Source organism: Centrocercus urophasianus, unplaced genomic scaffold (genome assembly GCF_019232065.1).
Source record: "Centrocercus urophasianus isolate 14NV4802_14NV808 unplaced genomic scaffold, USGS_Curo_1.0 seq_10, whole genome shotgun sequence".
NCBI lineage: Eukaryota > Metazoa > Chordata > Aves > Galliformes > Phasianidae > Centrocercus > Centrocercus urophasianus.
This window is the reverse complement of record NW_024884142.1, coordinates 16,490,953-16,508,255: the sequence shown is the minus strand read 5'-3', so window position 1 is coordinate 16,508,255 and position 17,303 is coordinate 16,490,953. Positions and strand designations below refer to the sequence as shown.

The window sequence follows — 17,303 nt, the reverse complement described above, 5'->3', positions numbered from 1 at the left end:
GGCGCCGACCGCGGGCCGAGACCAGCCACCCCGCAGGACGCACCACGCCCACCGCGCCTCTCCCGCCGGAGCGCCCCGGCTCGGCACCGCGCCGCCCGCTGGGAAGCGCGATCCACGCGGGCCGCCGCTCCGACCAACCCGCCCGCGCGGAGGAGCGGGGGCTGCCGGGAGCTGTAGTGCCGCGCGGGCGGCCATCCCGAGGGAGGCTCCGTCTCCGCTGGATGGCGCCAGTTCCGGCCCGCCGTGCGGGGCTACGGGCCTCGGCCCGGCCTGGAGCGCGGCGGTGCCCGCGGAGCGCGGAGCCGTCGCCTTGCCATGTGTGAGTACCGCGCGGTTCTGGGGATGGGCCCGGGCCGGGCGCTGCAATCAGGCGGCCGTTACGGGTGAGACCGGTCGGTGCTGGGGTTGTATGCGCGCCTTTACGCGTGGCCTCCTCGCCCTTATCCGTACTCGCAGCCCTGAGTGCTTTTAGGAGCGGAGGAGTTGCGTGCTTTGCTCGGGGACGGATCCGCTGTAGCCGGCGGGGACGTGGCGGCCGCTGCGGGACGGGCCTCGGCCGACGGGGCTGGGAGGAGAGAGCCGCCCCGGGGCCGCTGGGCGCAGCGCCAGCCCTTGTGTTGTGGGGCGGCGGGGCGAGATGCTCGGGTACGCGGCGTGCCTGGGGGCAGGCGGCACGGGCTCGTGGCATGCCGAGGTGTGGAGGTGCTGTGCTCGGCGAGACGTGTACGACCCATCTCGTGATGGTTTTTTGCTAGAGCGTTCAGGCTGCTCTGCCTGGGCGCATCTCTCCTCATTCAGGAACAAAGCCCTGTCAGTGGGCTGCATAGTGCTCTCCTCATTCAGGAACGAAGCCCCGTCGTTGGGTGTGTGTGTGTGTGTGCTTGTGGGATGGCAGAGAGATGTCTTAAAGCAGAAGTCACTTTTAAATAAGTACGCGCAGCTCCAGCTGGCTTCAGTAAGTGTCACGCATGCCTGTGGGAGTTTAACGCTTGCTTAACGCTGGGCTGTGGGGTACATGGCACCAACCTAGTGTGACCCTTGGGTGCGCCCCACGTTTGGGTTTTCTGAGTGAGGAGGAATGGTGGTGGGGTGTGAGTACCTTGAGGGGAGCAGGCTGGGGGTGGTGTGCCGAGATGCTGCACTGGGCGGCCTGGGAGGTGGTGGGATCACTGTCCCTGGAGGCGTTAAAGAACTGTGTAGATGTGGCACTGAGGGCTATGGTTAGTGGGCATGGTGGGAATGGGCTGGAGGTTAGACTAGTGGTCTTATGGGTCTTATCCAACCTTAATGATTCCATGCTTCCCCCTAACACATCAGCAGTGTTTCAGTCTGTTTGTTGTTTTGGTTATGTTTGGCAGCAGAGCTGGAGTACCAAGAGAGCTTCTTACAGGCTCAATGAAAATCAGTGGCTGTGAAAGGCAGAGGCTTGAAGAAGTATCCCCAGTGTGGATAAGGGCTGAGAACCAGGGCTACTGACAGCTGGAGTAACCAAAGCTGTTCACGTGGATGCTGAGTGAACGTGGCCTGAACACACATTTATACTATGCTGGTGTTGTCAGCAGTTTTCTGGGCCACTTTGGCCAGTGCAGTGACTAATTGGGATGGGGGGACCCACGGACCGATGCCCCAGGGAGGGGGGAGGGGGTGGGGAGATAGACCTAAAACCAGAGGCTTAGTAAACTAAGGGAAAAAAATAATTTGGTAAGAGGTGGAATGCAAGATAACACAATATAATGCAATATAACTGGAATTGAAGCTAATAAATAAAATGAGAGAGTGTCCAAAACTGAAGGCCTTATTCTAGTGTTGAAGGCAATACAGCTAGGGTGCACACATGCAGAGACAAGCAGTAAAATAATGGGACGTTCTCCTGACTCATGAGCAGTTTTATCTTTCCCTCTAAACAGAAAACCAAAACAGAACAGCAAAGTCTTCTGGGAGATGTAGTTCTTCTCTTCTGAGAACCAGATACCCAGAAATATCAACTATGCATGGAAATGTAGCATTAACTCTGTAACTCCCAATTATGCAATTCATGATGCTATGGTATGCAATACTAATAACAGAAATCATAAAACCATAGCAGGTGTGCAGCCTGGAAACTAGCCAAAAAGAAACTGGTATTCCAAAGTGCTGTCCAGACTCTGTGCTCCATGGTGAGCAGTACAAAATGTGGGACTGGGTCTCCAACTAAATCTACTCAGTCATGGTTCCCCAAAGCAGTGTGTGGAGAGAAGCTGGTCCTGCTGCGGGGCAGCTCCTCCCACCTGCCCTACACACTGCCTGGTGTCAAAGGCAGGAACACAGAATCATGGAATTATTAAGGTTGGAAAAGACCTCTATGATCGTGTAATTCAACCATCAACCCGTCACCACTGTGCTCACTGAACTATGTCCCTCAGTGTCACATTTACCTTTCCTTTGGAAACCTTCATAAGTTTCATTGCCATTCTTGAAAATGCTCTAGGTTGAAGCAGATTGCTTTTCTCATAAAAAATGTGTAAAATCGGCCAAAGGTGTGTTGTGGCTGTATTTCCTAATTTGTTTGTTTGTTCCTGTATTAGTGGGACTGATAGGCTTAGATAACTGAAAACAAAGAATCTTAGCAACATCCTGCAAATACAAAGTTGTGGTTCTGCACTGATAATGGTTACAGAGTTCAAACAATGGATTCCTTTTACAGTAGTCATTTGGCTTTGTGAAATAAGGTGAGCTTTTGGAATGCAGGCTTCAGAAATAAGGTGAGCTTTTGGAATGCAGGCTTCAGAAGGCAGAAGTCGCACGGCAGGAACGTTGCTGTCTTCTGAGAGCTGGAGAAAAAAGAAAGCAGGGACCAGACTCAGTGATAGCAGAAGAATTTTGTTTTATTCCAAATGTATGAATAATCAACATAGATCACACTTGTTCTAAAGTATTGTAAAGATTAGGAAACGTTTGTAGCAGTTAGATTAAATAAGGGAATATAGACTATCTTTCTTTATGGATGATGTGTCCACTGCTAGAGACAGATCCATTCTTAGGAGTGCTGCACTGAAATGCATTTGGCATTTTCTGATGCGTGCATAATGTTTTATAACATAAGCTGTGAGGCTTCATCTTCTGTTTTCATTACTAGTACGTACCCTCAGGGGAGGGCTACAAGCTTTCCAGAAGGGGCCTTTAGCTTTAGTGAGCAAATGGATTTGGGGAACAGTTACACCCAGATAAAAGCTGTCTGCTTCAGCTGACAGGGGAACTGAAGCAGGTATTTGATTATAGCTTCCAAGGGCTGTTTCTTTGAGGAGAGAATGGGGTCTGCAAGTGAGCAATCTTGGAAGGGTACAGAAATCAAGTGGATTATGTTCTGTGCTTTCAGACCAAAGGCTAAGTCTTGAAAACATGATTCCTGCAACTGTTGACACTGTCCTGAGTGCTCTGTATTTATGCTGCCACAGAAAGAACTGGTTACAGTCGGAGAAGAAACACTAAGGACTCAAATGCGCTTGCAGCTAAAGTATCCTCATCATGAATAGGTACACAACCATCAGACAGCTTGGTGATGGGACCTACGGCTCTGTCCTCCTAGGGAGAAGCATTGAATCTGGGGAGCTAATAGCCATTAAAAAGTAAGTATTTTCCTTTGTTAGCTGATGCTGGATGATCCCAATTTTTCTGTTCTGTGATTTGCATCACCTGGTCGTGCACTGACTCGAGCTCTCCAGATGCTACGTGACATCCATACTTGCAGCTGGGCTCCATATGCTTCCTCTCAAAACAGGTTCTTTATATCCTCCCCAGCTCGAGCAGAAAATACAAGGCTGAAATACATAGATATATTGTAATAGTGCTCAGCTACTACGTGCTGTCAGATGCATGTGTATTATTTAGACTGTTCTGCAATGCTGCTTTGGGAATCTGCACTCTCTTCCCTGCTGCATGCATGGGACATACATTTCATGGTCTAATTCCCAGTATCTTGTTAATACTGCAGTGGTAAAGAAAAAAAAAATGAGATCTAATGTATCAACTTTTTATTCTATTAATTATCAGTAGTTTCAGCTTATGTTTTTTCTTAATAGTCTTGGAGAAATCTGCTTGATTTTTCTCATTTTTTTCTGTGCTGCTTCGGTTATGACCTCAGTTTGTAAAAGACTTATTTGTCCTGGTTGTGGTAAGAGGCATTGTGCTGCAGTCACTTTCCTGAAATACCAGCCTTGACCCAGGGATGTACTTGTCAAAAGAGCTTTCAGCACAGTGTTGTTTTGTATGAATAGTCAATGGATGGCTTCAGCAAATTCTCTGTGCTGAGAATGTTTTACCTGCACCAAACCTTGCCAGAAACACTTTTGATTTTCATTTTACAGCATGGTAGAAACTCAAATATTTCAGAACATACCACAAAACAGTAGTTTGTGCTCTTACATTTGAATGCCAACCCATTATTAAGAGCAGAATTGTGAACTGGTACCTGGCAGGACAAGATGTTAATTGCAAGAACACTGCTTACACAAACAAAAATATAAAATTCTTCAAGAAATGAAGACCATGTCAGTATATTTAAAATCTTCTGAGAACTGATTTCAAACTGGAAAATCACTGCAATAGTAAGAAGTATTCTTATTATAAAGATTCTTAGTGAATTCTGACAAAGACTCAGATCTTCAAAGGGTACCTCACTCCCTCTGAAATCCAGATTCAAGGCAGTTATGTAGCTAAGTGTAATCTGTGCTGTTCTGTGTGTATGTACACATATTGCTTTCATTCTGGGCTTCTGAAAGTACTGTTACGTGAAAGAGCTGATTCACTATCAGAATGTTTGAACATGTAAGACCATACTTCACACATTAATACTTTGCACAGCTGTATTCTGAATTAGGATAGAAAAGATCTGTCTTGTGTCTTGCTCCTGTTGAAGCAGAGTTGCTTGTGAGCTTGAAAGGAGAGGCAAAACTGAAAAGGAAGTTGGCATGGTAGAGGAAACTAGCAAGGGAGCAGTGAGCACTGAAAAACAAGGAAATAAGGGGAAATTATATGTGTAAAATTACAAAGAAATCAAAATGTAGAGGAGAGGAACAAATAGAATATGATGAAGTTGGACAGCCCATGCCATGATCTAACTTGATTTTCAATAGATTTGTTTCAAAACTAGTCTGACTCAATCATGACTTGTTGCCCTTGTTCTTTTTACCATTATATTCTTCTCCATCAGATTGTATACTAGAAAGAAAAATTATATATTCCAACTTGCTGAAGGCTCTTACATCTCTGCAAAAGGATACATGTGCAAAATAGGGCATCCCATACAATACTATCGCTTTAAAATTCTACTAGAATGTACTTTGCCTAAAAATCCAGAGGTTTTTTTTGACAAAGGAGATGACACCTTTGTATTTAGATGGTGGATTTGAATTCCTGAGCTGTAATGAGACTTCTAGGTCTAAGACTGTAGCTGATGTTGACCATGTATTAATTGTTTTTCCCTCTACTGTTGTAGAATGAAGAGAAAGTTTTATTCCTGGGAGGAATGCATGAATCTTCGTGAAGTTAAGGTACTTGCTTCATTCAATGGCTGACTTATATTAAAAGATCCCTCACACATCTTTGGGTAACAACAAATTATTTCTACCTCTTTTGGCAAAAAGTCTCCCACAAAATTGCTGTGGATGTTGTTGCTACAGTTCTGTTTCCTGCCTCTTTGCATTTGACTGGGGTGACAGTAATGTTATGGAAGTACTGCAGTTTTAAGAAAAAATGCATATTGTTGTGCAGCCTTGCTTCCAGTGAGGGTGGTAAGTGTGGGAGACAGCTTTCTTATCATGAAACCTGGAATTGGTTGGTGTGTTTTGTGGAGCTAGACAACACCTGGTCTTCACTCAGCTGAAACCTTTGTATATGCAGCTGCTTTTGTCTGGGTAGTTGGTTTGGAGATGGTCCTGTAGCATGAAATTCTGATGCTAGCAAAGCGTTAAGGGTATGTTTTTAAGGTCTCCCTTAATTTCTAGGCTTTGCAAACTCTTGCAAACATACCTAGGTCGTTCTTCCAGGATGATGCATTTTCTTCTAGTACAGCTAGTAGTGTTGCTACTGCAAGAATGAATGTCCAACAAAAAATCTAGAAAGAAGAGAGGATGAAGAACCAACAATGATTTCCAGGGTTTTACTTCGTCCTGAGTCTAACCTGACTGTCATCAGTGCAAGTGATGCAAATTCTGCCAGTGGGAAGCTCTATATAGAGAAAATACCATTGTTTTGGTACCTACTGTGCTGCCAAACAGCTGGCTTATGGGGGACCAGCTGCGCATTGTGCTGATGTGTATATACACTTCAGGTAGCAATATTTGAGAATTCGGTCTTTGGTCTCATAGCTGTCTAATTACTTAAATGTTAAAGTTTTGAAGCCAAGTCTCCTGCATCAGTGAAATCATCTTTTTGTTTCTGTTTGAGTAAGACCCAGTAAAATACTGTTTGTGTTTTCTGCTTCCAGTCTTTGAAGAAACTAAACCATGCCAATGTAGTAAAGCTGAAAGAAGTCATCAGGGAAAATGATCATCTCTATTTTGTGTTTGAGTACATGAAGGAAAATCTTTATCAGTTAATGAAAGAAAGGTATGTAAAAACATCACCTGCTCTTAATTACTTGTGTAATGTGCTCATTCAGCTTACTTTTAACGCCTCTGCTGTTTTTCAGAGGAGTTTGGATCATTTGCTTATGCTTAGATCACTAGGGCTCAAGTCTTTGTGATACAGCAGGAGCTATGGCTTTCCCCTTTGAGCATATCTCAGGCAGTTTAAGGAGAGTTTCCTGTGTCTCTTCTCAGATTAGCCTGGTAGATAAATTGGATACTCTTTTGAAAATTAGGAACTGAAGACTTTTAATGTCTCTCAGACTGAAGAGGCATTAAACTTCTGATTTCTAGATAAATACTCTAGCTGGCAATGATTTTGTATTAGAGATAGCTACTTCCTATGCTTCTAATTCGGCTTTCTCAAATAAGTGAATAAGAAGTGATTGAAATAGCAACTGTGAAAGGTCTAATTGTGGATTGCTTCTAGGAATCTTCTTTCTTATTTTCTTTTTTTTTCTTTTTTTTCTTTTTGCCTTGCAATTTTGTCTGACATATTCAGAAGATTGACTGTTTTGTCTGTCAGTTTTCTCAGAATCTTCTACCTCTTCGATAAGGTGTTAATTTTACCTTTTAGACCATGATAGGATCCTCCAGAGGACAATCTGGGGATAAAATATCTTTCTGCATTGAATCATTCGGAAGAAGCCATTTTTGTCCTATGACTTCAGAATAAGCCAGTGAGAGGGCTTATTATCATCATAGTGTATCTCTGTGAATATTTCATAAGTACTTAATAAAATACCTTTTTAAAAGTAGAGATACTTACTGTGCATGCATAGGTATAGAACAGCTTTCACTAAATTGTGCACGTAGATGTAGGTGCTGATCTTTAATTACATGAAATAACAAAGCTTGAGAAAATAGTTCTAGTGCCTAAGATACAGACCAGTGATCTCTATCATCATCACAGAAATTCATAGAAATGCTGAATATAGTCTACCTCCATATGAAAACCAAAAAGGCAGATGTCTATGAAAGCATGCAGGACACCATGTTCTTTTCAGTTTAGCCAGCTCTCAGACTGGTTAGATATCTCATGTGTAAAGATCTGATTGATCAGATTTATATTCTTAAATCTTTGAGTTACTATTTCTGTGTAAAGGGACTGTGGAGAATTTTTCTTTCTGTTGTAATTTGAAAAAGTAAGAAAGGCTGAAAAGTTGGCTGTAGGAGCAGATGTCACTTCCAAAATATGTGATGATCATTCTTTAGAGCTCAGGAAATTCAGTAAAACCCAGACCATCTTCTTTCACTCTTATGGCCAATTTTTTTCCCCTCCCCATCCTCCCAAACCATCTGTACATACAATGATGTGCAGAGGCAGCTGATACAGAGCTGCTTAATTTTAACCTTCTGTTGGTGAAAGGGTCTATCATTAAACTGCCTGCTATGGCTGATCTAGGCTAAATATCATGAGAAGAGCCTCTTGTTTTTGCTGGTACAGATTGTAAAAGTGCCATGCAAGTTTTCATGGAGCAATGAACTACCAGAGAGTGCTTAGAGTGTATCTAAGAGTTTTACTGTTATTGTTAGCTGTTCTCTTTGGTTCATAAGAAGCATAAGTTAATATGTAAACTTAATAATTAACATTTCTTTCCTCTTTTTTTTTTTTTTTTTCCTTTTTGTCCTGTAGAAACAAACTGTTTCCTGAGGCTACAGTTAGGAATATTATGTATCAGATCCTGCAAGGGCTTGCATTTATCCATAAGCATGGTAAGCTATGTTTTAGCTGTAAATACTTTGAGTTAGAATGAGATAACCTCTGTGTAAGGTTTTTGTTTGTTTGTTTCAGTGAGTACAAATACATTACTAACTTTCATATAAGGGAGTCATCAGAAGAGTGTTCTCTTACTGCTCTCGTCAAATACCTGAAAGGTGCTTACAGCAGAGCAGGGCTGGTCTCTTCTCACTGATGACGGGTGACAGGAAGAGGGGAAATGGCCTTAAGTTGTGTACAACTTGGGTTGGATATCAGGAAAAACTTTACAGAAAGGGTTGTTCAGCACTGGAATAGGCTCCCCAGGGAGGTGGTTGAGTCACCATCCCTGGATGTGTTTAAAAACCATTTGGATGTGGTGCTCAGGAACATGATTTAGCAGAGGGTTGTTAGAGTTAGGGTGGTATGTTGGGTGGTGGTTGGACTTGATGATCTTTGAGGTCTTTTCCAATCTTAGCTATTCTATGATTCTATGAGTGGCACTAAACTAGCAATTTGTGTTACAGAAAATAGAGGGCAGGTATCTGTATTTTATAGCTGCCTGATGTTGCATTTTGGAGGTTTGCTTAGTTTCTTTTCTATGGATTTCCACATTCTGTAGTGGGCAGCTAGCAGCCTTCTGTAACTTGTCTGATGTTAATGGCCACAGTCCTGATAAATTTAGAGGTCACCTGAGATTGAGAATAAAGGATATCTTACTGTTTATTATTCTCTGAATGCAGAGAGCTCTATAAAAAGAAAAAAATATACTGATATCCACTGCCTGATAGGTTATCAGTGCTTGCAGACTGTTAAGAAGTTCTTAGATAGGAAAAAAAACAGGCTTCAAAATACAAAAATCAGCTCCTATTTCAATTTCTATTTTTTAAAAAAGCTTTGAAGTAAAAAGTTTTAATCACTTCCTTGCACACTTTCCATCATAATTAGAATAAAGCTAGCATTAAAATAGTATTTGTTATTTTTTTAAAGGAAGAGCCACCTGAAGGGGAGTTACCTGCCTGACTGTTCACAGTTGTTACAGAGTAGTTGATTAGTTCTTCATAAACTGTTGAACAATCATTATGCTGGCTGCCTTTCTTGGGCATTGAAGACATTCGGTTCTGTGTGGTGCTATTCAAGCTTCATCAGTAAGAAGTGAAACAGTGTAGGTGGAAAATAAAGGTGACAGCTGGGTGTGGCACTGCAATGCACGTCAATATTTTATTTGAATTTTAGGATTCTTTCACAGAGACTTAAAACCTGAAAACCTCCTTTGCATGGGACCAGAACTTGTAAAAATAGCAGACTTTGGCTTAGCCCGAGAAATCCGATCCAGGCCTCCTTACACCGATTATGTATCCACTAGATGGTAAGCAAAAGTATTTCTTGACGTTGTGGGAATCTGCAGGTCTTAAAATGAAGCTCATAAATAAGCAGTGTAACATTTCTGCAGAATATAATACTGCTCTTGATTCATCCTCTTGATGAAACTTTTATTTAAGCTGAGCATAATTCAAAAAGCTTCAGGTGGTGCAAGGCGGTTGGCAGATAGCACCAGAGCAGGAACTGAGGGGGATCTGATGGCACAGGTGGGATGTGGTGGGAATGCTGCATGTCAGGAAGATATAAGAGAACTTAAAGGGCTTATGTAGTTTTTTTTAATTCTTTTTTTCTAGGAAATAAAGGAAGGTAGGAACCTTGTAAGTCATCTTTGCTGTTAACTGGAAAGAACAAAAAGCTGAATGGTTCTGTATATGACTGCTCTTGAATTGTGTTGATGGTTGTGATTTTTTTCTTTTCCTCTCTCTCAGGTACAGGGCTCCTGAAGTCCTTCTGAGATCCACCAGCTATAGCTCTCCTATAGACATTTGGGCTGTTGGTTGTATAATGGCAGAAGTTTATACACTGAGGCCTCTCTTCCCAGGTGCCAGTGAAATTGATACAATATTCAAAATTTGCCAAGTTTTGGGGACACCAAAGAAGGTAGGTACAGTCACATTCCACTCTGCAGTAATGATCTACAATACATAATAATTTTACTTGACTTTACACTTACTGCATCAGCATGATGTAGTTTTACTGTAAAAACTGATGTGTAGAGGAGGAGAAGTAGACTCCTGAATAGCAAACAAAGTCATTAGACTTTGTGATTCATCTTGACATTGAAATTTCATCGTTTCTTGCATTTCAAGCAATGCTTTAAGAGGATAAAAAAATCGTGGATAACTCCTATGTCCTGTTCACATTTGTGCCTTTGACATGATCAAACATAAAGCCCTTACTTTCCACTAGAGCTTTGAGGTGAAAATGTTTGGTGAAACCTTCAGAATGTTTAGGTGGCCACAGAATGGCTGGTTGCAGCCTGTAACTGATTGGAGAATATGTGCTAGTGCTTTTAGGCACTGTGATATTTTACACTTGAATTTTCTTTGTGTTTGGAAATTTCATTCTCCCAGAATGACTGGCCTGAAGGCTACCAGCTTTCATCCTCCATGAATTTTCGCTGGCCTCAGTGTGTACCTAACAACTTAAAAACCCTCATACCTAATGCTAGCAGTGAGGCAGTGCAACTGATGAGAGACATGCTGCAGTGGGATCCCAAAAAGCGGCCAACAGCCAGCCAGGTTTGATTTTGTTTTCTTTCTCATTTCTGCATATGACTCTTCTTTTCACTGCAAGTCACTGTGTATAGGCAGGTACTCAACAGTTGCTCAAGAATGCTGTTCTTGGAAGGGAAAAGAGCAGAAGCCAAGAACAGTTTCCAAGACAAAAAGGAGTAATTAACAGGAAGTTATTAATCTGTTGCATGCAGCATCAGCTGCATGAGGCAAGTCCTCAATGATCAAATGTGTGAGAGCTGTACACCTAAATGAAGTATAACCCAGCCACAGTGAGTTATAGAGTGAAGGCTGGATGTGTGGCTGAAGGCTGTGATGCTGTACTTTCATTGCTGTTGGTGGGCGTCGCAGAATCACAGAGTGGCTGAGGTTGGCAGGAGCCTCTTGGTCTGCCTGCTTCAACCTTCCTGCTCAGCAGGGCCACCCAGAGCCTGTTGCACAGACCATGTCCATACAGCTTTGGGTTGTCTCCAAGAATGGAGACTCCTCCATAACTTCTCTGTACCAGTGCTCAGTCACTCTCACAGTAAAGTATTTCCTGGTGTTCAGACAAGAGCATCTGCTGTTTTCTATTCCCGAAAAAGAGCACTAAAATTTGTGCTGTCCCATAGAGCAAGAGTAAGTTAGAAACTGTGGATTCCTAAATTGGCTCCTAACGTTTTCATTATGTTTTAGGCACTTCGATATCCATACTTCCAGGTTGGACATGCTTTAGGCCTTCAGGAGCTGACGAGACCAAAGGAACTCCATGATAAATCATCTCTGCATATTAAGCCTGTCCCTCCAGCACAACCTCCTTCAAAATCCCATGCCCGCATTTCTTCACGGCCATTTCAGCAAAGCCACACTTCTCAACATTTGGTCTATCCGTGTAAGACAGACAACTCTGGGGCTGATCACAGTAAATATTTACAGGAGGACAAGTCGAACCAGGTTCTTCTGCCTGCAATTCACAATAAGGTTCCTCAGCAGGTAAAGGTTCATCTAGCGTACAGATTCTCCTTAATGATGTTTGGTTTTTTTCTTGTTCTCTTGCATAAGATTCTTATACTGTGCTAAAAGTATAGGAAATGGGAGAAAAAAGCAGCAGCAATAACTTCCTGTCATAAACTGGAGGTTAGTATGTTGAAATCAAAATCTAATTTTGATTACTGTAAAACAAGCAAGTTGATGTCTCAATTCAAGACATGTTACGTTCCCCTTTGTGGAGTAGGGTGTTTGAAGGATGATTTTACGTGACTGAAATGATCTACAGGAGTCAGAATATCACTGGGTTTCATTCCATAGAAAAAAAAAGTATCCAACTGAATGGAATTGAATTCAGATGGTGAGCTGTTACTTTAGTCCATTTAAGTCTTCCAGATTACATGACCAGGACAGCTAGTCCATTCGAGCTTCTGTACTTGCCATGGAAGACAAGGTTTTTCTTTCAGAATAAGAACCTGCCATTTCTTTTGATTAAGAAGACCAGTTAGGTGACTAAAGAAGGGTAAATGCAAGCAGTTGGTCTTTACTTGAGGCTGTCTGTACTGGCCATTGACTGATTTGCACAAAGTTCAATTGTACGAATGCAGTTAAGTGGCTGAGGTGACACAGTTTTTTATCTGCACAGTGCCACAAGTAAAATATATTTTATAAATGTCTAGGTATGGGCTTGTGAAAACATGAATGTAATTGTGGTTTGGTACTCCCAAGATGGATCAAGAAATAAAAATCAAGAGTGAGCTACTTTTTCTGAAGCTGTATAGCAAAAGATAAGTAGGATTGGAAATGAGACCTAAGGAATATATTCTTCTGTCAGTGTAAGATATTATGATGTAGGATAAAATGGAGAAGTAGTGGTGTCTACAGGCTACAGATTGTGTTCTTAGCAAGCTTAATGAAAGCTAGATTTCTGCTACAGCTCTGCAACCAATCCTGTCCTTTAAGGCAGGAAAAAAGATGCTTTGGTCTTATCACCTGGTTTGTGTTGTAAGTGTGTGAGGTTTTGTTTTGTCTTGTTTTCCAATCACTGTAATAGAAAGCATCTACTGGGACTGAGAACATAAATGGTGAACTTAAGCCAAAAGCTAGGCGAAGGTGGGGACATCTTGCTGGGCCAGTGAAGAATTCTGAAGAGTGGGATGACTTGGAAGACCTTGATTTCAGCTCTTCTATCACAAGGGTTGACTTGAAAAACAAAAAGAGGCAGAATGATGAAACTACTTGTAGGTAAGTTGGGTTTTGTTATATTTGAACTTATTTCCTTACATTTCACATCATTTTTCTTTTTTTTCTCTTATTTTTTTTCTTTTTTTGCCCATAGTGTTGCTCTTTATGCTTTCTATGGATCTAGAAACATATATCCATGCCAGTCAAGGACATGCAGTTTTCCTATCTGTTAGTTTGTTATGGCTTCTTGTTAAATGCTGACTTTTCAATTACTACATCTTCTTTCATGGACAGTGCACGTCTCTAAGCAATTCCTTGCTCATTTTTCCCTGCTGAAAATAATGCCTAATGTAAATATTTCCAGGTTAATCTTCTGATACATGCTTTCTGTTTGCCATGTGAACCATTTCAACGTATTTCACACATGTTTTGCATTACTCTAAGCTGTATTTTCTGTGGATTAGAAGCAGAAGAGAAAAACTAATTGAGATACAAAAACTGATGAAGCCATTTATAAGGGAGCTGCAAGTGCGGGTCAGACTTTCAGGAGTGCTCATACAGCTTCAGGCTGAAAACATTCCCTGTTGTCTGTGTGTTTATGCTGTAGTGAGCACAGTGAGGAAATGATTCGTGGAGATGAGATGGAAGAGAGCCAACTGTGGTTAAACATATGCTATAAGTTTTGGACTAAGTGTAGCAATTTTTGGGTTATAGATTTGAAAGCATTTTGGACCTGAAGCCTTTGGATGCAGTTGGCTCTGGCAGCAGTGCACCATCCCATGCCATCTTCCCACGGCAGGACACCCCAACGCTGCAAGTTTCTGCAGCAAAGCAGCACTACCTGAGACATTCTAGGTATCTACCCGGTTAGTAAAAAAATACTCGTTTCTTTTTCCTCCTGTGATTCCAGAAACAGTATGAAATAGTCACGAATGCATTATTCCTTATCCTTTGAGCTTGTGGAGATGGGGCTGCTGCTTAAAGGAAGGAGAGGAGGAGCTTTCTTGCTTATGCAGGTGGCTATAATGCTAACTGCGTTCTAGCAGTCTAGCAACTGAGATGAATTCTGTTTATGTGAAGAGGATGCTGGCATTTTTTCCTCCTGCCAGATGCTCTTTTATATTTCAAAGTGTATTAGAAAATGTCTACTAATGTGCCAGGCTATTCCCTGTTCCCCTTAGAAAAATAAGGCTGATCTTGTAGACTGGAAAAAATAGTGCCCTGAACTTGCCTGGGTATGTAATACCATGAACAACAGGAGCTAGCTGATAATGGAATATGCTTTGCCACAGCTTGGGATTTTATAGAATCCAAATCCTGCGTCTGTAGAGGAGCTGCATGCCAATAGAGCAACCTCCAGTTATAATGAGACTAGCGCTGAACTAGAGTGAAGTACAGGACTGGGGAGTGTGGCTGCCTATAATTAAAATGAACCGAATATAAAAATGTCCCGTTTCGTAATTTCTGTTTACAAAGGCAGTAGCAGCGGCTCCTTAACTTATAGGATGAATACTCCAAAGTTGCTGAAGTTGAGAAGATCCCATGATGTAAGACTTGGCCTTTTTTCCTGAGGAAAAAAAAAAAAAGATGATGTGTGACTTCACCATTTCAGACACTTTCAGATTGTCTCATTTAAACAGAGTTTGGTAGCTAAAAGTTTTGTTATCAAAGGAGGTAGTAAAATCCCTTCATCCCAAGCCTGCTTTAGCTTTACTGTAAACTTGAGCATATCCTTGCATGTTGGATATCCTGCTTACATAGTAAAGTCTGTGTATTAAACACAAATAATACGTGATGTATGAATTCTACTGCAGAGTGTTTGCAAACTCAGTGGTTTCAGTAGATAATCAGAGAAGAGTGCAGTACTTTGAGAGACATTGTCTACCTTTACTCAGTCCCAGGGTATCTTGTCAGGCTGTATAATGTTGTGTTTGGTGTGAAGCACAGAATTTGTGGCCTTGATGCTAAGGATCCTGTCTTGGCATAAACAGCCATTGACACTAGTGGGACTCTTTACACAAGTATAATTTCAGGAGGAGGGCTTGTGGCCTCTCATAGAGTGTGAGAGGATGGGAAGTAAGCCAGAGGCATGGTAGGGTGAAAAGGTTTTGGTTGAGTTCACTGAACTTAATAGTTATTCCACAGTTGTGCGTCAGATGGAATGTGTGCAAATCTGTGTAAAACGAGATTTTCAGCATGGTAATTGTTACTTTTTTTGCAATAGGAGTAAGCACAAGAAATAGCATGGTCTCCACTTCAAGCAAGGAGTCTGTTCCATCTAATCCCTGGCCCAGTTCTGGTTTGCCTGGAAAAGCTTCAGTTTTGGGAGGAAGTATTAACAGGATAAATTCAGGTAAGGTGGTCCCACAGTTCCACATAGCTGTGTTTTGGGGTCACCTATTTCTAGTACATTGCCATCTCCAAAGATACATGCTACTGTGCCTGTTCCTTTTGTGAAGCCTGGTCATGAGCTAAATGGCTGAATGTAAATGGCTAAACTACATGAGAACCTTCATATAGATAGCCAGGCTCCTTCTTGGCTCTTCTACTGCTTTTTGACTTTTTTTTTTTTTTTTTTTTTTTCTGGTAGCTTCATAGGAAGTCATTAGGTTTCCCCTTCTTATTACCATCATTTCCCACAGTCTACTGGGATGAATGCAGGCATATAAAGGATCTGTGCACTTTTGGTATCTTTGGCAAAGTTCTTGTTTCCATCAGTCCCTGATCAGCTTTCATCTCAAATACGGCCCGTCACTTTGCACCTCTGTAACCTGTGCAGGAGATGGATTGCATTGGCCACAGATGTCCCTTGCTTTTTCTTTCAGGTCCCATAGCATCAAGTGCTCTGACTGGTGGCTATATCCCTTCATTTCTGAAGAAGGAAGTAGGCTCTGCTGGGCAGAGGGTTCAGTTAGCGCCAATTGCAGATCGATCGTCAAGTAAGTGTGGTACCACCACCATCTTGGTCCCTTGCTGTTGCTTTGGTTATTCTGTGTATATGCAGCATTATGTTACAGATTGGTGCTTGACTCTGTAATTATTTGAGCGACTGGAACTACTGCTCATAGCCTTGCAGAGCTTCATGTATTGGAGGGTTATTTTTATTTAGTTCATGAATTACGTGTTTTAACCACAGCCGTTACCCAATAAGCACACTGCAACGGAACCTAGAGTCTGATGTGAGAGCTGGCACAGGATTCACACTTGCCAATCTGAAGTGTAGTGCTCCTTGTATAACAGGGTTTTAAGGTTTGGATCACACACGTTGTGTCACATCAGCAAATCCTCAATCAACCGTAACCTCTTGGAGTTTTCTTTCCCCCTTAGATTACGCTGCTCTGAAGTCAGCAAGACCCCATCTTGGACGGCCACCGTTCAACTCACCTTCCAAAAGCCCCCCCGGGGTAATGCCGCTCCCGCCCCCAGCGCAGCCAGTGCACGGCCGCGTTGACTGGTCTGCAAAGTACGGAGCTCACCGGTGACACGTAGAAATGCTCTCCCAGCATCTCCTTGCCCACATGGTGACTGACGTGTGACAGTTTTCTAATGTTTTATAGACTTGTAAATTTAAAAGAAACAGATCTTCTACGGTTGAGACCTTTCTGAAGGTTGCTTTGGTTTTGTTTTTTAACTTTTATTTGTGTTAATTTCAATGCAATCTTGTACTTTTTTTTTTTTTTTTTTTTTTTAATTTTTTTTATAAAATTTTTTTTTTTTTTTTTTTTTTTTGTATGAAATTTTGTTATATAATTGGGTCCAATTATTTTCATAAATCTGATACCTTTTGTATATATGGCTTAGGGATCTTGGCATTTTTATATGATAAATTTTTATAACAAACTTTTTTAAATTCTAAATTCTTTCTTGGATTCAACATTTTTATAAAAATGAGTTTAAGAAAAAATAAAGCAAAGCGGTGCAATATTGTGTTGGAAGAGAAGAGCGAGGAAGGGGCATTCATTAGATGTTTTCTAAAGCTTATGTGCTAAGTGAGATTGTTTAATTTCAGTGATGCCATGTCTTGATGCCACACTGCTGCTGCTGTGTACTCGTTTGCTGTGTACATCAAAGGAATGAGCGAGCAGCAGTCCAACCTCTCCTTTACAGACACTGAGAGACTGCTGGAAGTCCCAAGTCAGTGGGAAGCTTTTCTTTTTTGTATTTATTACTTTAATTTTACAAGGCTTTTGTTGGACCGCTGTCCAGCTTTCCTCTCCCATTCTTTTGCTTTTA

General features: G+C 41.8%; 1 protein-coding gene across 2 annotated transcripts; it reads left to right on the top strand.

Annotated features, from left to right (window-relative positions):
- The first annotated feature begins 243 nt into the window (after positions 1-243).
- Positions 244-16,746, top strand: CILK1 (ciliogenesis associated kinase 1). Of its 2 annotated transcripts, none has more exons than XM_042824482.1 (14): positions 244-319; positions 3,435-3,605; positions 5,474-5,528; positions 6,464-6,585; positions 8,239-8,318; positions 9,538-9,670; positions 10,113-10,284; positions 10,758-10,925; positions 11,595-11,891; positions 12,940-13,130; positions 13,785-13,936; positions 15,295-15,423; positions 15,896-16,009; positions 16,398-16,746. In XM_042824482.1, the coding sequence occupies exons 2-14, from the start codon at positions 3,505-3,507 to the stop codon at positions 16,550-16,552; spliced, it is 1,869 nt and encodes a 622-aa protein (XP_042680416.1). In that variant the 5' UTR covers positions 244-319; positions 3,435-3,504; the 3' UTR covers positions 16,553-16,746. The 2 variants fall into 2 exon arrangements, with proteins under 2 accessions (XP_042680416.1, XP_042680408.1); XM_042824474.1 differs by having other exon boundaries at positions 250-319; positions 3,356-3,605.
- Positions 16,747-17,303: the final 557 nt, after the last annotated feature.

What these genes read in the sequence shown, in the direction of transcription:
- CILK1 (XM_042824482.1), top strand. Translation starts at nt 3,505, where the DNA reads ATGAATAGGTACACAACCATCAGACAGCTTGGTGATGGGACCTACGGC. An exon ending in TGAATCTTCGTGAAGTTAAG is followed by an intron (nt 5,529 to 6,463) that starts GTACTTGCTTCA and finishes TTCTGCTTCCAG; the next exon opens with TCTTTGAAGAAACTAAACCA. An exon ending in TGCATTTATCCATAAGCATG is followed by an intron (nt 8,319 to 9,537) that starts GTAAGCTATGTT and finishes TTTGAATTTTAG; the next exon opens with GATTCTTTCACAGAGACTTA.